The sequence below is a fragment of the Scyliorhinus canicula genome, chromosome 13, assembly GCF_902713615.1.
Source record: "Scyliorhinus canicula chromosome 13, sScyCan1.1, whole genome shotgun sequence".
NCBI classification, from domain to species: Eukaryota; Metazoa; Chordata; class Chondrichthyes; order Carcharhiniformes; family Scyliorhinidae; genus Scyliorhinus; species Scyliorhinus canicula.
In genome coordinates this window covers 108,153,831-108,176,543 of record NC_052158.1, presented here as the reverse complement: position 1 = coordinate 108,176,543, position 22,713 = coordinate 108,153,831, and the positions used below count along the sequence as shown (strand labels likewise).

The 22,713-nt window shown below is 47.4% G+C and overlaps 1 protein-coding gene across 2 annotated transcripts in view; it reads right to left on the bottom strand.

Moving 5' to 3' along the window:
• Window positions 1–14,153, bottom strand: part of si:ch211-247n2.1 (calcium-activated potassium channel subunit beta-2) — a 51,895-nt gene extending 37,742 nt beyond the window's left edge. For both annotated transcript variants that reach the window (XM_038816925.1, XM_038816927.1), the window contains exons 1-2: window positions 14,029–14,153; window positions 11,802–11,842 (exon numbers count right to left, since the gene is read on the bottom strand). In XM_038816925.1, the coding sequence (XP_038672853.1) occupies window positions 11,802–11,803 (2 nt within the window). In that variant the 5' untranslated portion in view covers window positions 11,804–11,842; window positions 14,029–14,153. The remainder of the gene's footprint in view (window positions 1–11,801; window positions 11,843–14,028) is intronic.
• Between the last annotated feature and the right edge of the window lie 8,560 nt (window positions 14,154–22,713).

Sequence of the window (22,713 nt, the reverse complement as noted above, 5' to 3'; positions counted from 1 at the left end):
TCGTGTAATCGCGTCTATGTGTCTCACCATGTTCTAAATGTGCCCCGGAGGAAAGGATGGCCCATAATTGCCGGGAGTGGGAGAAGACCAGAGGGGCCGGGTCAGATCTCAGGATCCTCACTGTCGCCGGACAGAGAGCTATGGAGCTAGCCAGGGAGGTGGAAGAGAGGGCTATCTCCCAGGCGGTGGTTGGAATGGGACAACCAATTGAGCCCCGAATGCAAAGTGATGTCCCTAAAGCAAGTGTGTCACTCCTGTCCCCCAGACCACTCCTTCCCGAGGTCTCACCATGTGTCTTGTCTTATGTCTTGCAGGATCACCAACAGATGAAGCCTGCCTGTCTGGGGTACCGCGCCCCCAGCTACAATCCCAGAACACCCCAGAGGAACAGTCCAGGGACGACACTGACTTCTTGGCACTGCATTCACTTGCACCCTCCACCAACCCAGAGACTATCACCTTGGTGGGTCATTTTCGTGAAGAGGCTTCTGGGCCACGTTCTGGGACGCAAATCACAAATTCTGCAGCACATCAGGTGCAAGTAGGGACTCCTGGGGGGACAAACTGTCAGCGGGCTGCTTGATCCCAGGAACCAGCTGTAGTCCGGACAGGTATTACACTTCTGGGGCGAAATTATCCAACAGGGTCCAGCAGGGTCGGAGAATCGCCCGGGGGCGCCGATAATCCCGCTTCCGCCATGTTCAAAATTCTCCCACCCGCCATAAAACGGCGTTCTTCAAATCTCGCCGCCCGCCTTAGAGAACGGCTGGCGCCGGCGGGATGCCATTGTTTATTGAGGCTTAATTATTCTCCGGCCCGGATGGGCCGAAGTCCCGCCGCTGGGAGGCCTCTCCCGTCGCCGAGGTTTAAACCACCTCTGGAACGGCGGGATCAGCGACGCGAGCAGTCCCCCGGGGTCCTGGGGGGGCAGGGGGCGATCGAACCCCGGGGGGGTGCCCCCACGGTGGCCTGGCCCACGATCGGGGCCCCCCGCTCAGACCCCGGGCCAGTGCCCTGGCTGCACTATTTTCCTCCGCGGCCGCCACGGCCTTCGCCATGGCGGAAGCGGAAGAGAACCCCACATCGCGCATGCGCCGGCAGTGACGTCAGCGGCCAGCTGCCGCTGACGTCACTGCCGGCGTATGCGCGGACCGGCGAAAGCCTTTCGGCCAGCCCCGCTGCCGAGGGGCGCCAGTTTTTTGCGCTGGTCTTCTAGTGGCAACCGCTCCGGCGCGGGGCTGGCCCCCAAAGTTGGGGAGAATTCCCCACCTTTCGGGAGGCGTGACCCGAGTGGTTGGCGCCACTCCCCTACTCCGGGACCCTCCGTCACGCCGGGTAGGGGAGAATGCCGCCCCTGGAAAGAATGATCCCACCAATTTTTGATATGCAGACACAGAACCAGGGTTTACAGGAGTGGGTGTCATCAACCTTCCAGGTGAAGGGGTCCAACCACCTTCAGGCGCACCGGGATGGTGCCAACAATTTGTAGTACCAGGCCAACACTGGTGTCTGCAGTGGAAGCCTTAGGTGAAAAACTCCCAGCCATGAGTCAGGAACATCCAAGGTTTGGGGAAATCTGTGAGGTCGATGGCTGTGGGTCAGGACAGGGTAGCCCAGTCACAGGCAGTCATGTACCGGGCCCACATGGACATTGCTGCGGTGCTCCACAGCTTGGCCCAGTCACAAAGGATCATGGCTAAGGCGTCTAGAGTGATGACTGACCTGGGCCAGGCACAGAGGGAGCTGGCACAGTCCCAGAGGGACCTGGCACAGTGCCAGAGGGACATGACCGAGGCAGTGAGGGACATGTCTCATTTGTTGAGGGACATGTCCCAATCTCAGTGCTCCATGGCTGAGGGCATCGAGACCCTCACTCAGATAAGAGTGTGCCTCCAGGACTGGCAGCACCAGATGACGATGGAGCCTCTGGAACTCACTCCGGCCTCATCTCCATCCCATGGAGTAGCCTGGTGTCCAACGAGGAAGGAGGAAGTGATGGGGCCCGTGTCAATAACTCGCGCAGGGAAGGTTCTGGAACACCTCAGCGCTTATGAACACCCCCTCCCCACCCCACCTGAAAATGGCACATCTGATGGGCAGCAGGTAGAACTGGGTGGTACACCTTTGACACTTGAAAGTCAGCTGGGCCCAATTAAGTTCAGGCCCTCCAGAGGGTGGGCACCAAATGCATCTCAGTTCAGAGGGCGAGATACACAGCAGGCCGCCTCCACATCTGATGTGCCGTCTGGGGTCACACCTAGAAGGGATGGTAGGCCACGTATGATAAGGAAGTTATGCACCAGTTAAGTTGACAAAGGTGCAACACATAGGTTCGATGTAGGGGCCAGGGCACAATAATGTATATAGTCATTCTCAAATACCTTTGCAATAACATTCTGACCTGCCTCAATCCACTGTCTGAAGGGTGTGAGAGATGGGCTGGGCTGTGTGTAGAGGGTGTGCCATGTGAGGGTGTGGGAGGTTAGAGGTGTAGAGTGTGGGTGCTGGGGCAGGGCCACCAGGACAATTGGACATTCCACCTGGGGTCATCCTCAGAGGCACAATGTAATCCTAAAGGGAGGAGTCAGACTTTGTCAAATGATGAGGAGCACCAGAGCTGATCTCACAGCAAGTCGTCGTCACTCTCTGTCCTGTTGGCAAGACCCACTGATCCTGCCAGCCCAGGGTCAGCACCCTGTAATGATGCTGGTTTGGCCCTCAGAGGCGAGAGGGGGAGCTGGGGTGGTGGGATGGAGGGACAGGGGAGAATATGAGAGCTATGGGGAAGTGGCGCTACTTGGTAGCGGGTGGGGGGGTTGCTGGGGAGAGTAAGGAGGGGTGGGACAGGGTGGCGGAGCTGCCAGTGGCCAGGTCTCTTAGTTGGAAAATCTGGAGTTAATGATGTTGTTCTGCTTACGGCGGTCCTGAATCACATGTTGGGCGGTTTTCTGAATTGCTTAAAGGCTTGTGTGGGGGCAGGTCCTACAGATGAGGATAAGCGAGGAAGGTGGGCATCTACTGGGGACTTAGATGCAGTGTGCTGTGGGTCTTGGGTGTGACACACAGGCTGTGACAATCTGATTGGGGACAGGATGGATGGGAGCTGGGGCACAGTAGACAGACCGGGCTTGGAGGCAGCTGGTGATCCTGCAGAATGGGCTCACTGATAATGTCACTGGTGAGGGCTCTGCACTGAGAGGGGCAGTGTGCCAGGCGGGTGCCAAAGGCCATGGAGCATGTGTCCTTTGGGGTGAGCTCTGCCATTCCCCTGCTTCCCCTGCAGTGGGGCTGGACTGGGGTGGGCCACTGATTCAGCTTGGCCATGCCCAACCCATTGATGGGTCAGCTGGGGCCTGCGGATTTCCAGGGAGTTGGCCTGGGTGGGCTCCCAAATGACCAGAGGCTGTGTGAACATTTACAGGACACAGTGAGCAGTCAGCAGAGTGAGCAGCCAGGGGCCTGTGACTTGTACTGAAAGATTGATTTTAAAACCAATACTGCAGCAACATTGGTCAGCGCCCCAGCCACCCCGAGGGTGACACCCCAAATCCATTGATGTGTCTGCAAGTTGCTCATCACTGCCCCCCCCCCCCCCCCCCCCAACCTCTCCCCGGCACCCCCAGCCAGACGACAGTTTTTAACTATTATAAACTTTTCTTCCCTTCCCTCTCTCCCTCAGCAGCCATGGGGCCCAGTTCTCGATTTTAAATACTTGTAGTGAACCGCGCCCATGTGACTTTCGCCTGAGAGGGGCTTAGCATCAAGGAGACCCGCAGAGTACCGGGTCAAACCTGGCCAATAACATATTAACACATGCCAATGCCGGTTTTGCATGCTGCCGCTGGCGTGGGGCGCAAATCACAATGCTGTCACAGCGGGGCCTCGGAGCATGGCTTTCGGTTCAGCATCGGGCGTGACCCTGGATTTTCAGCGGATGCCCAATTCTCCCCCCGATTGAGATTTGCATTTCCAGCGTCGGGAGGCGGAGAATCCAGGCCATCAATATTCGTGTCACAAAATAAATACCTAACATTTAGTTAGGTCACAGTCATGGCAAACAGAATAAAATAATACATTTGGTTTCTATGTGAACTGACACTGCAATAGTAATGACAAAAACAGCAGCTGCTCATGTATCACATCATTCAAGGCGCAGTGACTGAGCTAATGTGCATGGATCTGGCTGACGTTCTGATTGTGAAATGTGATATGTGGTTCAGGTTTGACATTTAGCTGTTTAATGGAGAAAAGCTCCAATAAAACCACATGTATTTGGACGTGAGAGTGTAGAACTGCGGTTTATAGAATTGTCAGGACAAAAGAAAATGACGCACAGAGGTGCAGAGAGAAAACCTGACAAATGCCTTACTACTACATTAACAAGTGACCAGTGAAAACAGGCAGTTTCAATCTGACATTACCCTATCTGACATACTCTATTCGTACAGATGGAGCAGCTGCTGTCTCTTTTGCACCTTTCTGAGTGCAACTCAGATGAGAAAGTGAGATTAAATCTGTCCTCTCTCCGTCCATTTGTGTGTGTTGTAATACTGCAATCCCTCACCACCCTGAGGTAGTATCCAATGGTGAATCATGATTGACGGGAGGGCTGGTACAAGCAATCAAATGGATGAAAAACAACAAAGCCTGCGGCCGTGAGCTTATTTCATAGAACATAGAACAGTACAGCACAGAACAGGCCCTTCAGCCCTCGATGTTGTGCCGAGCCATGATCACCCTACTCAAACCCACGTATCCACACCCCCTTACTTTTTTTTAGGACTCTACGGGCAATTTAGCATGGCCAATCCACCTAATCCGCACATCTTTGGACTGTGGGAGGAAACCGGAGCACCCGGAGGAAACCCACGCACACACAGGGAGGACGTGCAGACTCCGCACAGACAGTGACCCAGCTGGGAATTGAACCTGGGACCCTGGAGCTGTGAAGCATTTATGCTAACCACCATGCTACCGTGCAGCTGAGGACTTCAAAGCTGGTGGACCTTTACTCATATCACGGATTTAGGAGATAAAATAAATACTTTCCCTGACTTCAGGGGCAAAATTCTCCGACCCCACGCAGGGTCGGAGAATCGGCCGGCGGCGGCGTTATTCCCGCTCCCGCCATGTTAGGAATTATCCAACCCGCCATAAAACGGCGTTGTTCAAATCCCGCCGGCCGCCTCGGAGAACAGCTGGCGCCGGCGGGATGTCATGTTATTTTTAGGGTGAATAATGCTCTGGCCCGGATGGGCCGAAGTCCCGCCGACGTGGCCACGGGTCACGTCGGCGAAAATCAAAGTAGGTTTATAACGGCATTGGAGAGGGGTGGAGAGGGGTTGGGAGGGGTGGGGAGGGGGGGTCGCGGCGTTGGAAAGGGGTGGGGATGGGGGGTCGTGGCGTTGGAGAGGGGTTGGGAGTGGTGGGGAGGGGGGGTTCACGGTGTTGGAGAGGGGTGGGGGGGGTAGCGGCGTTGGAGAGGGGTGGGGGGGGTAGCGGCGTTGGAGGGGGGTAGGGGGTAGCGGCGTTGGAGGGGGGGTAGGGGTGGGGAGGGGGGTAGCGGCGTTGGGGGGGTTGCGGCATTGGGGGGTTGCTGCGTGGGGGGGGTGGGGAGGGGGGATAGCGGCATTGGAGGGGGGTAGGGATGGGGGAGGCGGGTAGGGGTGGGGGGGGTGTAGGGGTGGGGGGGTGGGGGGGTAGGGGTGGGGGAGGGGGGTCGGGGTGGGGGGGTAGAGGTGGGGGTGGGGGGGTAGGGGTAGAGGTAGGGGGTAGGGGTAGGGGGTTAGGGTAGAGGGCAGCGGCGTGCAGAGGGGGGGGGGGCGACGGTGCGTTGGCCCCGGGCATCCATTGGATGGGGGCATCAGCAGATCTTCCTCAAGGCTCCCCTTCCTCCCAGCTGCCTTGTCTTTGTTTGAGGGAGAGAGAGAGAGAGAGAGGGAGATTGTGGGGAAAGACAGAGAGAGAGAGACAGAGAGAGGGAGTCCTGTCCGTCCTCTGGCTGAGAGCAGGGCTTTGGTGAGTATATTGCAATCTGCCTAAACCCAGGAATATTGCCTGGTTAGAATGCAGAGGGAAATGCTGGGATCCCGGGGTGGGAGATGTGTCTGGATTTGTCTATTGCAGCTTCAGCCTCTGCAATTTCAGGTCAGTTTCACAACAACAGGAAAAACGCGCGGAGAGAGAGGGAAAAACTTTTGGCAAAGTTTCTGGGTTCTGCCTTTATAATTCACAGCACAGAAAGGGTTCTGCGCTGTGAATTATCAAGGCACCTTTTCTAATCCTGGGGCGAAACAACCTTTTGAAGAGTCTGAGGAAATAAGCAGGAATTTGGATTAATTCTGCCTCCCCACCCCCGGGCCTCTTTCTCCTCCCTCCCCCTTTCCCCTCCCTCTCCCTTTCTCCTCCCTCCTCCTTTCTCCTCTCTCTCTCTCACATTCTCTTCATCCTGCCCTTTGTTCCAGAGCTATTTGATCCCCCTGTGCACTGGCACAGATTTACAGTGTGGTTTAGGTTCTGTGTTTACCCCAGGTGTGGGGGCGGGGAAAAGAGGGATGGATGAGGTTAAATGGAGGATGATTTGGGAGGGGGGGGGGGGGGGGTGGTTCAATGCAGTGCCCCTGAGGAATGCTGAACCCTCCCTCTTTCTGCGCTGGAATCCCAGCATTTCCCTCTGCATTCTAACCAGGCAATATTCCTGGGTTTAGGCAGATTGCAATATACTCACCAAAGCCCTGCTCTCAGCCAGAGGACAGACGGGACTCCCTCTCTCTGTCTCTCTCTCTCTGTCTTTCCCCACAATCTCCCTCTCTCTTTCTCTCTCTCTCTCAAACAAAGTCAAGGCAGCTGGGAGGAAGGGGAGCCTTGAGGAAGATCTGCTGATGCCCCCATCCAATGGATGCCCGGGGCCAACGCACGTCGCCCCCCCCCCCCCCCCTGCACGCTGCTGCCCCCTACCCCAATCCCCTACCCCTACCCCCCTACCTCTACCCCTACCCCCCACCCCCACCCCTACCCCCCCCACCCCCCCCCCACCCCTACCCCCCCCAACCCCTCCCCCCCCACCCCGCCCCCCCTCCCCACCCCTACCCCCCTCCAACGCCGCTACCCCACGACCACCCCCACCCGTACCCCTACCCCCCACCCCTACCCCTACCCCCCCTTCCCCCTCCCCCTTCCCCCCTCCAATGCCGCTACCCCCCTTCTCCCCTCCAACGCCACTACCCCCCTCCCCCTTCCCCCCTCCAACGCCACTACCCCCCCTCCAGCGCCGCAACACCCCTCCAACGCCGCTACCCCCCCTCCAGCGCCGCTACCCCCCTCCAGCGCCGCTACCCCCCCTCCAGCGCCACTACCCCCCCCCTTCCCATCCCTTCCCCCCTCCAACACGCCACTTCCGCAGCGGCTGAAACTGACGCGTACAGCGTCACTCCGCTGCTGGCCCTTTCGGAACGGGAGATTTAGGGCTTAAAAGCAGGCCCCGACGCCGGAGTCACCAGCGCCGCTTTTGCCCGCTGGTAATGGGCGTCACGTAAGTCTTCGGTGAATTCCGCCCCTCCAGGAATGGAACCATTGTAAATATATTCAAGAAGGGAGATAAATCACGTTACGGAAACTATCTAGGTATTTCCCTCTTGTCCAAAGCAGGGAAAATCCTGACACAGATTCTCCTGAAATGCCTACTGTGGCTGAGGAAATCCATCCAGAGACACAGTGTGGCTTCAGACTTTCTCCAAAAATCTCCAACATTGCCCGCGATTTACAATGGGCGCACATTTTGTAATGGCCACTAATTCTTGTAAGAGGCCAGAAACGGGATTTGCGCCGGCAAGAACTCAGAATGCGATGTTCCCGGGTCCTCCTTGCTGACATAATCATGTTCATGCCCAGTCAGGGTGTGAACCTGATTATCATAGATTTAAATTAATTTAAATATGCTTAAATGGCTCAATGCAGTTGCTTCTGGGGATGTCAGATGTTCCCAAAAATGGAAACCATTCATGATGACCACCCAGATTCTGAGGTAAGTATCGCTCCCAGGCAGTGAGGGAGTGCGGTGACACTGCCCTCTAGCACTCTGGCAGTGACAACCTGGCAGTGCCAGGGCTGGGACCAGGGGCGGGGCCTCCAGGGAAACCCATTGTGGGGGGGTTCCCACTGTCTGGCCATGTCAGCGATATGCGGGAGGGCCCTTTACATTCATTTTGAGATTGGGGCGCCCTTTAAAAGGGACATCCCAATCTCTATAGAGCCAGCCTTGCAGAATGGCAACAACTTGTCCATCAAAATGCAGCACGGTTTGAGTCACAGCATCTTAATAATGAGGCAGATTGGTGGCAGAGAAACAAAGAAAGGGAAAAACGTTCTGCACTTAGGATCTCACTAGCTCGTGGACATTACAGGCCCATATGCCCATAAATACGTGGGTTGGGAATTAACATGTTCAGCCATACTCGCAATCCTGACTAGACGTCATCCTTGAATCAAGAGACAGCCAACAATGGCGAGAACTAATTAAATAAATTGGCACAACCCTATAATAAACTTGAGAGCTGTTGCCGCCATTAACAGCTGATTATGTCATTAATTTATTTGATTTATAAAGCATCTGGTGCAAAGTCTTACGACATGAATCATATTATAAGACCTTCAGGCCAATTGTTTTTCCATAGGTTGTAATCTAAAGAGTAGGTGGGAATATAATCATGAATGCATTATATACATCTTACATTCTAAATAATACTTGAATAAAATCATACCAGAAAAGCACATTCATATTCCATTTCAAAACAAAGATTTAAGCGGCACGGTAGCACAGTGGCTAGCACTGTTGCTTCACAGCTCCAGAGTCCCTGGTTCGATTCCCCGCGTTGGTCACTGCCTGTGTGGAGTCTGCACGTTCTCCCCATGTCTGCATGGGTTTCCTCCGGGTTCTCCGGTTTCCTCCCACAAGTCCTGAAAGATGTGGGGCGCGATTCTCTGCTTCCCACGCTGGGTGGGAGAATCACGGGATGGCCAGGCGAATCACGCCACACCGCCCTGGCACCCCCCGCGATTCCCCCACCCCCCCCCCCCCCCGGCGGCCGGTGATTCTCCGGCCCGGATGGGCCGAGCGGCCTGACGACCCCGACGGGTTCACGCCGGCGGCAACCACACCTGGTCACTGCCGGTGTGAACAGCGCGCGACAGGTAAGTGTGGGGCCTGTGGGGGGCGGAGAGAGGATCGCGCACCACAGGCATGCTCGTGAGGGGACTGGCCCGCGATCGGTGCCCACCGATCGTCGGGCCGGCGTCTCTAAGAGACGCACTCTTTCCCCTCCGCTGCCCCCCAAGATAAAGCCGCCACGTCTTGCGGGGGGCAGCGGAGGGGAAGACGGCAACCGCGCATGCGCGGGTTGGAGCCGGCTAACCTGCGCATGCGTGGCTGACGTCACTTAGACGCCGCCGGCCACGTCATTCTCGGCGCGCCGCTTTGACGCAAGCGTCAAGGCCCAGCGGCTGAGTTTCTCGCAACGCCGCTCCTAGCCCCCCCCCCCGGGGGGGGGGGGGGAGAATAGGGGCGAGGAGCGGCCTCCGATGCCGGAGTGAAACACCCCGGGTTTCACTCCGGCGTTGGCACTCAGTCTCCCTTTGGGAGAATCGCAGCCATGCTGTTAGGTAATTTGGACATTCTGAATTCTGAAATCTCAATCGAGGGGAGAATTGGGCATCCGCTGAAAATCCAGGGTCACGCCCGATGCTGAACCGAAAGCCATGCTCCGAGGCCCCGCTGATACAGCATTGTGATTTGCGCCCCATGCCAGCGGCAGCATGCAAAACCGGCATTCTGAATGTGGCGACTGGGGGATTTTCACAGTAACTTCATTGCAGTGTTAATTTTAGCCTACTTGTAACAATAAAGGTTTATAGTTGTCAGCCAATCTAAATGCAAGATAAATTTACAAGCAGCATCAGTAAGAATCCATTAAGTTAGGAACAAAACCTACAATTAGAGGCAGAAAAGGAAAATTAATTGCATGATATTGGGCGTACTTTTAAACACCAAGAATGGGTAGGTTTGGATCAAGTTCATGGTTCAAAAAAATATAACATTCAAACCCAACCACAAACCAGATTATGACAATTAGGACCAGTGTCTCCACAATTTTCAGCCTTCTTCACTCCATAATCTCAGAGGCATCTCATCTAGTCCTGGTTACTTATTTTTTTAAGTACAACCAGCCGATCTGATACCCTCACTTTATCAATCCTTAGCTCATCCATGTCTCAACTATGTCCTCTTAGGCAATTTTCCTTGATAAAGATTTAAAAACTTAAAAACTGAAGGAAAATGCTGGACTGTGGGGACGGAGCAGAGGAGTGAAATTAGTTTAGATTGCTTCAGCAAAGAGCCAACTTGTCCACACTTCCTTCAGTTTTGTAATTTTTATTGTTAAAACTTATTAATCACAGAAACATTTGGGCAAGATTTAATGGAAAATAAAACAGAGTCCCGGTTTGGGCTTGCAACACTGAGAATAGCCCTGCTGTTAAGGGGAATCTGCTTCTTTTTCGGGCCGCTGCGAGGAACGCCCTGACGAGGCCACACTTAGACCCATTTCCTGCACTAATGAGCTCAGCTCGCCAGTTCAGGAAGTGATTTTGGCACCATTTTAAAATGGCACCTCCATCTCTCCATATAATGATATAATGTTGGATGTGGTTTGAATGCGTTACTAACCAAAGCAAACATTTTCTGAAAATTCTTATCAAAATGACACAATGACAGCCATGCGCTATGACTCAGTTGGTGATATTTACCTCTGAGTGTTAAGATTGTGGATTCAAATCCCACTTCAGTAACTTAGACTGGCACCCCGGTGCAGTACTGAGAGAGAACTGCAACACCAATGATGCTATCTTTCAGATTATATATTAAATTGATGGCTTGTTTTCTCTCTCATGTAGATATAAAAGATCCTATGATAGTATTTTTAAGAGCAGCGGCTATCTCCTTTTCTGGACAATATTTATTGTTCAATCAACATCACTAATATCTGGTCGTTATCACATTGGGAGCTTGCTATATAGAAAATAGCTGCCGTGTTTCCTCCATCACAACAGTGTCTACACTTCAAAGGTACTTCATTATCTGTAAAGTGCTTTGGGATATGCTTAGGCCATGAAAGGTGTGATATGAATTATTTTCTGATGCTACCTGTAGGAAACTGCAGTGGCTGGCAATTTTAATCTTTTGGAAACTGGAAGACTTGTCCCTCTAGGTATTTCCAATTGCTGTTTCCAATCACCTGGTTCGGTTTTGTTTACCTGTCTATTTTCTTATCAGTACCAGAAATATCTGCCGAGAACATTACTTTTGCCCTTAGTACTACATTTTTCATAATTTAAGATTTGTTTCTTGATTTGCTTGTGATTTAAGTAAAATATGAGAAAGCACTAGTTTTTCATTCAAGCAGGCTACATATAGGAGGTCATGTGGCACAGTGATAGAAACCCTTTCTCTGAACTAGGCCTCTGGGTTCAAGTCCAACACCAGGGTTTGCCAACCATTGCTAGTCACAGTGCAGTTCAATTGGGCTCATAATCTTCCCACTATTTCCCAAAAGGAAAGTAAGTGTGTGAAGATGCATTTAAAAAAAAGGCCACCTTGAAAAATTCAACACTTTTTTTGTTTATGTTATTTCTAAAGAAATTACATTCTCTAAAATAAACTACCACACAGCTTTTTTTTATATATGAACAATTATGAAAACTATCCACTGCAGTTGTAGAACATTAATCAAAAAGAGAGATGTACTTACATTGTCAACAGGCAGGTAGGAGACTTGCAGGAATATATATTCTGTGGGATATATAACATGTGCTTTTTGAATAAATGCATGGATTCAATGTTTAAGACACGTGGTACTTGCCCCTGGGGAGATACTCTTTCTAAATTTCAAACTTGTTTACTGACAACAGAGTCATTAAAATATAATGAAAAACATTTCTGGTAATCAATCATGATGATAGTTCTAAAACAGGTTTTATTTAGATCTGCATCTGAGTAAATGAACTCTTTCAAGTCATAGAATCATACAGCACAGAAAAGGCACTTTGGCACATCGTGTCTGCGCCAGTCAAAAATGACTACCTATGGGAGAAAATGTGACAAAGGAGGAGAATAAAAAATATTTTTTAAAAACATGACCACCTAACTATATTGCATATTAAAGTGAGACTAGCTGTGTCGCTCAAATATGCAATTTTCCTTAAAAGTGATCCCGCCCACAATGGGTCGGATTTACATTGTGATGTTTCGTGAGATCGCATTGGACCATGTTTCTCACGAGGCACTATGAGCCGGGTAGATCCCGAGAGTGGGATCTCCCAGCTTCTATTGGCCATGCTGTGCAGCGGCGAGCTGCTTTTCAGGCGCAGTGTGGCCACTGGATTGTACCCAATAGTTTTATAGATTATATTATGATGTCTGTCATTATGACTTCCATATTATAATGACCCTCTTTGTGAAAATATTTCCCCTAACCTTTCCCTTTAATTATCTGGTGATAATCCTGAGATCATGTCCCTTCAACTGCCTTTTCTAATTCAAATACTACAATGAATTTACTATACATCTTAAACCATTGCAGCAGGAAGGGTGGGCCTTAGTTTAATGTTTCCTCTGAATTACTCAACCTGCGGCAATATATTGGTCTTGTAGTCGTGACAACCGCGAATATGTGCTGAAGTTGAACTGACCCTCTGATCCCAAGGGAAGAATTATGCTAAAGGCTTCAGCTGGTATATCCAAATCTCTCATATGACTAAGTTGATTCGTTTCGAGCACTCATTAGTTGGAAGGTGAAGGTCTAAGTTGGGTATGGGAATAAAGGGATCTTTGAAAACAAATACACCAGTCACTAAAGTTTGCCTCAAAGGTTAGCAAGGGCATCAATGAGTAAACCAAGCACTAAGTTTTATTTCTAAAGGAATGGAATTGACAAGTATGAGAGCCATGCTAAACTTGTATCGAACTTTGGTTAGATTGTGCTTGGAGTACTGTGCGCAGCTCTGGCCACAATATATTACAAAAAAAGGAGATTATAGAGACCCATAAGAGGGCGCAGAGAAGATTTCCTGGGAAGAACATAACAAGAGGCTGTCAACTTAAGTTAGTCACAAATAAATCCAGTTGGGAATTCAGAAGAAACTTCTTTTCCCCAAGAGTGGTGGGAATGTGGAATTCACTGCCACAGGGAATGGTTGAAGTGACTAACATGGATGCATTAAAGGGAAATCTATGCAAACATCTGAGGGAGAAGAGAAGAGGGTTACAATGATAGATATACTTAAGTTAAGATGGAACGTGTCTTATATGGAACTAAAGTGCCAGCAGGGATTGATGCGGCCAAATGGCCTGAAACTGTGCAGCATATCCTATGTCAGCATGTTTTATGTCACTGATTGCAGGAAGAAAATATATTTTTTAAAATTCTGTGCTGGCTACTTAGGTCTTACATTCAAAACTACCATGTGTTATGAAATAAGAGTATGCTTTGAAAATACCTACAATTCTGTTTTATTCCGAATTGGAGGAAATATTGTAAAAGTTGTTAAATGAACAATTTACTTGGTCAGGTGTTAGTAAATCTCATCTTACAATTTCTAATACAATATTTTCCAAGCAATGCTCCTGAATAATGAAGTTAGGAACATTCAGTAGGCAGCTACTTTTTTTTATCCATTAAATGGTAACCATAGCTGAAAGTAAATGAGATATTTTACTTCGTACATGACTTTTCTCAGTGGAGCATATTTTGATCTCTTGAGGCTTTTCACTTGCGTTTCCCCACATCCTCCAACAGGATAATCAACCAAAAACACAGGTTTCTGTGACTTCCTGTCAGTTCAGACGGTTGGACCCTGGCTCTAAATCTATCAAAACGTAAAAGTTTATTTCAGTTATCCATGAACAGATTAGAAACCCACAAACATACCTCAGGAGAAGGTTTTTCTTGGAATTAAAAAAAAGAGGTTGAAACTTACCCTATCTTTTTCTGTGGCTTCTTGAGAAAGAAATTTGTTTCATCTCTCAGCGTGTTATGGTTTGTCTCTGGTTTCAACTTTGCTGCTCTGAAAGTCTTGATACTGAAGAAAAGGAAGGGTGGGCATTTGGGCATCATTCCAAGCTGAAACAAAAGCAGGAAGTTTTCTTAGTGCAGCTGTTATAACGATTTGCTTCTGTGTAGTTATCATCAAGCTATTTGCAAAGCTGGTTATATTATGGCTGCATTAGGTGACCATGCTTATTACCCCCCCCCCCCCCCCCCCCCACCACCCCCAAGACACACAAAAAAGTTACATCAATAACGTCCACATTTACAAATGATAGCAAAACAATTTATCAATTAATGGTAGAGTTTCCAGTTGACATATATTAAATCAAATTACATGCGGGTCTTCCTTCTTGCTTGAATGAAGCATTATATTAGATTACTTTATTTCACAATGCTGCTTTAATGTCACAACACATGCAGACAGAATGGTGACATTACAGGACGTTGTGTCAAATTGATAGCCGAGCAGAATCAGTGATATTCTTGGGATGTAGCCAAGGCTGGTGAAGACGGTCCTCAGAAGGTGGAGATGGCCCTCTCCTTCTTAGTCTTTGCAGTGAGTTGATACATCTGAGTGGCTTGCCAGGTTACATCAGTGGCTAGTTAAGGGCCAACCTCATCAGTGTGGGAGTGGAGTCAGGGGGTAGGGATAGCAGGTTTCCTTTCCTAAAGGGAAGTTGGGATTTTCCGGCAATCCAGCAGTTTTACACGGTCACTTTTGCTTTTAATTTGTAGATTTTTAAACTGAATTTGATTTGTCAAACTCCCATGGTGAGATTTGAGCTCACATTCACTGAATTAATAGTGTAAGGCTCTGATTACGATTCCATTTTCATTACCCCTCATCTACAAATATTCAACTCACTACAGTACTTGAAACTGCAACACATTTGGATAATAATATTCACATAGAGTGCACTGGAGGTCACTACTTTGTAAATAATATTAGTTGTGATATCAATGTACAATATCAATAACGTGAATTTAGTAAGTATTATTGTTAGCACAGCATCAAATGACATCAATATAATGGACGCGTGTTGTGCATTTTGTCTGACGACATTGCAAAGACCTGGTTAACTCCAGGAGGTGTCTCTGTTTCCACAAAATACAAATGTTATTGCAATGTGTGTCCAGGGAAGGTAATTGTGACTTGGCACAAATGAACAAAATTAGTTGTGTGCCAGATGATAAAGCTGCACCATTAAGAACTCCTCAGGTTATTTTCTTAATAAGTTCTTAATATGTTTTATAAATTGGTGAGAGTTGTATGGTTTGATTTCGTTGAAAAAACAATATGTTCACGCTTATAATCCTAACTTATAGCTTGAAAGAAATATGGCGTGAATAGTTCAACATTTTAAAATGAGAATTCCATTAAAAACGAATAGGAAGGGATTCTCCAATCATTATGTTTATACCAGCTTTTAAAATACTCTTTTTTACTCATAATGGGGCAAATTTCCTCAAAGTTGGTAGCGGGCAGAGTTGCAAGGCGCCCGTCCAAAATACTCAGCAAGGGAACCCTGAACCATTTTTGCTTTGGCGGTTAATAAGATTTTCTTCAAGCTGCCAGTTCAAAACATGCTTCCCAACATGCAGCTTGTTGAAATGGAGGTGAGAAATAGGTTAGGCCAATGAACTTAGAAGGGTCTGCAACGGCATTTTAAAAGTGAGGTTAGAACAGTGGAGTGAGAAAAGGCAACAGTCTCGAGATGTGTTTAACATTTTGTTACACCCTGAGCAACAAGGCCGTTCACTGTGGAAGCCCTCAAAAGTCACAACTCAAGAACAACTGGAGTAAAAATTTGTGCAAAACCTGCAGCTACTTAACCCTGACTGGAGCTGAGCACTCCTTCAATGGAAGCTGAAAATCGCTGCCTCCCATTGCCAGATTGGTCGGTGGGAGCAGGATCTGACTCCGGATCAGGTGGCCATTGATAGTGAAGTCACAGTGAGGTGACAATTGTATCCCTGACCCTGATTTAACATATATTCATGAGAGTACTGCCTTTATCTGATTGCAATTCTGGCAAAAGTCACTTCCACTGTTTCTACATTTGGGCAGCAGAGAAGCTCTGTACCCAAGAATAACCATTCAACAAGAGTGAATTTGATCTCTCATGGAACAGTTGTTAGATGTTCTTTTATCCTTATTACATCATATACAATGTACACATTTATCTTTTTCGGACTGTTTAAAAAGTTGAGCTTGTGGTTAATGAATTTGAATATTTAGAACTAATGGATGGATAAGTTTCATATTTAGAAAAATAGATTTGTTAACATATTAATATGTCAAAATCAAAATACTTGGGATGCTGGTGACCGCATGTGTAAGACGTGTGTCCAACTTCAGCTACGAGCTAACTGCATTTTGGAGCTCGAACTGAGGGTGGATTCACTGTGGAGCATCTGAGCTGTTGTGGAAGCCACAGATAGCACATTACCTGAACTGCAATGGGACCAACAGTCCTTTCAGGGAGGTTTGCTAGTGGTGCTGGGGAGGGTTTTAAATTAAATTGGCAGGGGGTTGGGATCCTGAGAGAAGGTTCACCAAGGGGAGATGCACAAGTGAGTGAGGAAGGCATAGATGTTATAGGCCAGTTAAGTCACAAGGGAGTTTGGCAAAATTGGATGGTACTTATATTAATGCAAGGAGTCTGATAAACAAGGCAGATGAGATAAGGTCACAAATTAAAACATGGGAGTATGATATCGTTGCTGTCACTGAGACATGGTTGAGAGAGGATCAGCAGCTCTATATTCCAGGATATAGGATTTGCAGGTGAGAGGAGGAAGGAAGTAAAAGAGGAGGGGCTGTCATAATTTTGATCAGGGAATCAGGGGCAACACCTTAGAAGGCTCTTCACATGAAGCCATATGCGTCGAACGTAATATCCAAAAAAGAGCAATAACTTTACTGGGAGTGTTCCATAGGTCCCCTAACAGTCTGAGTGAAATAGGGCTGATATGTAGGCAGATTTAGAACATAAGAACATAAGAATTAGTTTAATAACATTTAATGAAGGAGCCTCAACTGCTTCACTGGGAAAGGAATTCCATAGATTCACAACCCTTTGGGTGAAGAAGTTCCACCTAAACTCAGTCCTAAATCTACTTGCCCTTATTTTGAGGCTATGCCCCCTAGTTCTGCTTTCACCAACCAGTGGAAACAACCTGCCCGCATCTATCCTATCTATTCCGTTCATAATTTTATATTTTTCTATAAGATCCCCCCTCATCCTTCTAAATTCCAATGAGTAGAGTCCCAGTCTACTCAACCTCTCCTCGTAATCCAACCCCTTCAGCTCTGGGATTAACCTTGTGAATCTCCACTGCACACCCTCCAGCGCCAAAGTACATCCTTTCTCAGGTAAGGAGACCAAAACTGAACACAATACTCCAGGTGTGGCCTCATTAACACCTTATACAATTGCAGCATAACCTCCCTAGTCTTAAACTCCATCACTCTAGCAATGAAGGACAAAATTCCATTTGCCTTCTTAATCACCTGTTGCACCTGTAAACCAACTTTTTGCGACACATGCACTAGCACACCCAGGTTTCTCTGCACAGCAGCATGTTTTAATATTTTATCATTTAAATAATAATCCCTTTTGCTGTTATTCCTACTAAAATGGATAACCTCACATTTGTCAACATTGTATTCCATCTGCCAGACCTTAGCCCATTCACTTAACCTATCCAAATCCCTCTGCAGACTTCCAGTATCCTCTGCACATTTTGCTTTACTACTCATCTTGGTGTCGTCTGCAAACTTGGACACATTGCACTTGGTCCCCAACTCCAAATCATCTATGTAAATTGTGAACAATTGTGGGCCCAACACTGATCCCTGAGGGACACCACTAACTACTGATTGCCAACCAGAGAAACACCCATTAATCCCCACTCTTTGCTTTCTATTAATTAACCAATCCTCTATCCATGCTACTACTTTACCCTTAATGCCATGCATCTTTATCTTATGCAGCAACCTTTTGTGTGGCACCTTGTCAAAGGCTTTCTGGAAATCCAGATATACCACATCCATTGGCTCCCCGTTATCTACCGCACTGGTAATGTCCTCAAAAAATTCCATGAAATTAGTTAGGCACGACCTGCCCTTTATGAACCCATGCTGCGTCTGCCCAATGGGACAATTTCCATCCAGATGCCTCGTTATTTCTTCCTTGATGATAGATTCCAGCATCTTCCCTACTATCGAAGTTAAGCTCACTGGCCTATAATTACCCGCTTTCTGCCTACCTCCTTTTTTAAACAGTGGTGTCACGTTTGCCAATTTCCAATCCGCTGGGACCACCCCAGAGTCTAGTGAATTTTGGTAAATTATCACTAGTGCATTTGCAATTTCCCTAGCCATCTCTTTTAGCACTCTGGGATGCATTCCACCAGGGCCAGGAGACTTGTCTACCTTTAGTCCATTAGCTTGTCCATCACTACCTCCTTCGGAATAACAATCATCTCAAGGTCCTCACCTGTCACAGCCTCATTTCTATCAGTCACTGGTATGTTATTTGTGTCTTCCACTGTGAAGACCGACCCAAAAAACCTGTTCAGTTCCTCAGCCATTTCCTCATTTCCCATTATTAAGTCTCCCTTCTCATCCTCTAAAGGACCAATATTTACCGTAGCCACTCTTTTTTGTTTTATATATTTGTAGAAAATGTTACTATCTGTTTTTATATTCTGAGCAAGTTTACTCTCATAATCTATCTTACTCTTCTTTATAGCTTTTTTAGTAGCTTTCTGTTGCCCCCTAAAGATTTCCCAGTCCTCTAGTCTCCCACTAATCTTTGCCACTTTGTATGCTTTTTCCTTCAATTTGATACTTTCCCTTATTTCCTTAGATATCCACGGTCGATTTTCCCTCTCCTTCCTTTTTGTTGGTATAAACCTTTGCTGAGCACTGTGAAAAATCGCTTGGAAGGTTCTCCACTGTTCCTCAACTGTCTCACCATAAATTCTTTGCTCCCAGTCTTCCTTAGCTAGTTCTTCTCTCATCCCATTGTAATCTCCTTTGTTTAAGCACAAAACACTAGTGTTTGATTTTACCTTCTCACCCTCCATCTGTATTTTAAATTCCACCGTATTGTGATCGCTCCTTCCGAGAGGATCCCTAACTTTGAGATTATTAATCAATCCTTTCTCATTACACAGGACCAGATCTAGGACCGCTTGTTCCCTCGTAGGTTCCATTACATACTGTTCTAGGAAACTATCGTGGATACATTTTATAAACTCCTCCTCAAGGCTGCCTTGACCGACCTGGTTAAACCAATCAACATGTAGATGAAAATCCCCCATGATAACTGCTGTACCATTTCTACATGCATCAGTTATTTCTTTGTTATTGCCTGCCATAATGTTACTATTTGGTGGCCTATAGACTACTCCTATCAGTGACTTTTTCGCCTTACTAGTCCTGATCCGATTTTCATTTCATTTCATTTCAAATGGATTCAACCTTATCCTCCATAGCACCGATGTCATCCCTTACTATCGCCCGGATGTCATTCTTAAATAACAGAGCTACACCAGCTCCCTTACCATCCACTCTGTCCTTCCAAATAGTTTGATACCCTCGGATATTTAACTCCCAGTCGTGACCATCCTTTAACCATGTTTCAGTAATGGCCACTAAATCATAGTCATTCACTATGATTTGCGCCATCAACTAATTTACCTTATTCCGAATACTACGAGTATTCAAGTAATGTACACTTATGTTGGCTTTTATACCTCTGTTTTGAATCTTAACACCTCGATTAGTAACCTTTCCTAAGTTATATTTCCTCTTAAATTTTCTCCTAATTTTCCTTGTCGTTGAAACCATATCTTCATGAATGAAAATCGCTTATTGTCACGAGTTGGCTTCAATGAAGTTACTGTGAAAAGCCCCTAGTTGCCACATTCCGGTGCCTGTCCGGGGAGGCTGGTTCGGGAATCGAACCGTGCTGCTGGCCTGCTTTAAAAGCCAGTGATTTAGCCGAGTGAGCTATAACAACCTGCCGCGTCGCTTACAATTTATGTTTTTACTTCCCGTTTTATTCCTTTTAGTATTACTGGGCCTATTCACTGAGCTCCCCTCAGTCACTGTACTTGTACTGTCGCCCTTTTTGATTTTTGACTATGTCTTCTCAGCCTTAAACTTTCCCCCTTACTGCCTTTTGTTTCTGTCCCTGTTTTACTACCTTGCATTGGTTCCTATCCCCCTGCCACATTAGTTTAAACCCTTGGAGATGGATGTGTAAAAATCATAGGCTAGTAAGAGTTGGAGATTTCAACTTCCCCAATATTAACTGGGGTAGTCATAGTGCGAAATGTTTAGAGGGAGCGGGATTCTTAAAATGCATCCAAGATAACTTTTTAAACCAGTATGTGGCAGTCATACAAGAGAGGGGGCGGTCCTGTATTTAATTTTAGCTAACGAAGCCGGGAAAGTGGTTGAAGTATCAGTGGGGGAGTATTTTGCTGACAGCGATCATAACCCAGTCAGATTCTAGATTGTTATGGAAAAGAACAAGGATGGGCCTGAAATGAAAGTTCTAAACTGGGGGAAGGCCGATTTTAATAAGATCAGATATAATTTGGCCATAGTGGGCTGGGAACAGACATCTTTAGGTAATACTGTGACAGAACAGTGAGATGCATTCAAGAAGGAAATAGGGAGAGTACAGGGGTCACATGTCCAATAAAGAAAAAGGGTGGGACCAACAAATCCCAATTAGGGAAATTAGGAAAGCAAAACGGGGCATGAAGGGATACTGACAGGTAGAATAGTGAAAATCTGAAGTTCAGGGTAAAAGGATAACTAGGGATAAGAGGAGATCCCAGTTTAGGGTGGAGCCCAGTTTGTGTGTGGAGCCGAAGGATGTAGGTATGGTTCAAAATGAATACTTTGTGTCAGTGTTACTGGCGAGAGATCCCGCAGGGAACAGGGTTGGGGCACTTGCTGTTTGTGGTTTATATAAATGATTTTGTCTTGAATGTCGGTGGATTGATCAGTAAGTTTGTGGATGATATGAAAATTGTGGGGTGGTAAATAGTGAGGAGGATAGCCTTTGATGACAGGAGGATATAGACAGGATGGTCAGATGGGCTGATCAGTGGCAAATAGAATTCAATCCGGATTTGTGTGACGTGATGCACTTGGGCAGGACAAATAAGGCAAGTGAATACATGATAAACAGCAGGACCCTGGGATGCACCGAGGATCAGAGGGACCTGGGTGTGCATGTACACCGGTCCCTTAAGGTAATAGTGGTCACAGTGGACAAAGTGGTTAAGAAGGCATACGGTTTACTTGCCTTTATTAACCGAGGCATAGCGTTTAAGAGCAGGGAGGTTATGCTGGAACTGTATAAAACGTTGGTTGGGCCACAGCTAGAGTATTGTGAGCAGTTCTGGAATTCACATTTTCGGAGGGATATGATAGCACTGGAAAGGGTGCAGAGGAGATTTACCAGGATGTTGTCTGGGCTGGACAGTTTTAGTTATGAAGAGAGATTGGATAGACTGGGGTTGTTTTCCTTGGAGCAGAAAAGACTGAGTATGGACATAATTGAGATGTACAAAATTATGAGGGGCATAGATGGTATAGACAGGAAGAAATGTTTCCCCTTGGTAGAGGGATCAATGACCAGGAGGCATAAATTTAAGGTAAGGGTCAGGAAGTTTGGAGGAGATGTGAGAAAAAATATTTTCACATAGAGGGTGGTGGGAGTTTGGAACTCACTGCCTGGAGGCAGAGACCCTCATAACATTTTTATTGAAAAATTTTTATTGAAAATTTTTATTGAAAAAAAGTTTTATTGAAAAATTTTGTATTTATATAACAACAACGAACAGCAATAAAATACCAACAATAACAATAACAATAAGTCATAAACATTCACCCAACCTCAATGAACAACAAAACATATTAACAACAAATGAAATTAACACAATATTAAATTAAATAACCATAGAAAAAATAAAGAACACCCTCCCCCCCCCCCCCCCCCCCGGGTTGCTGCTGCTATTGACCAAGATACCTATCTTTGAGTCAGAAAGTCCAGAAAAGGCTGCCACTGTTTATAGAACCCTTGTACTGATCCTCTCAGGGCAAATTTGACCCTCTCCAATTTTATAAATCCCGCCATGTCACTGATCCAGGTCTCCACACTTGGGGGCCTCGCATCCTTCCACTGCAGCAAGATCCTCCGCCGGGCTACAAGGGACATAAAGGCCAAAACACCGGCCTCTTTCGCCTCCTGCACTCCCGGCTCCGCCGCAACTCTAAAAATCGCGAGTCCCCAACCTGGTTTGACCCTGGATCCAACCACCCTCGACACCGTCCTCGCCACCCCCTTCCAGAATTCTTCCAGTGCCGGGTATGCCCAGAACATATGGGCATGATTCGCTGGACTCCCCGAACACCTGGTGCACCTGTCCTAACCCCCAAAGAACCTACTCATCCGAGTCACAGACATATGGGCCTGATGCAGCACCTTAAATTGAATGAGACTAAGCCTCGCACATGAAGAGGAAGAGTTAACCCTCTCCAAGGCATCCGCCCAAGTCCCATCCTCTATCTGCTCCCCTAGTT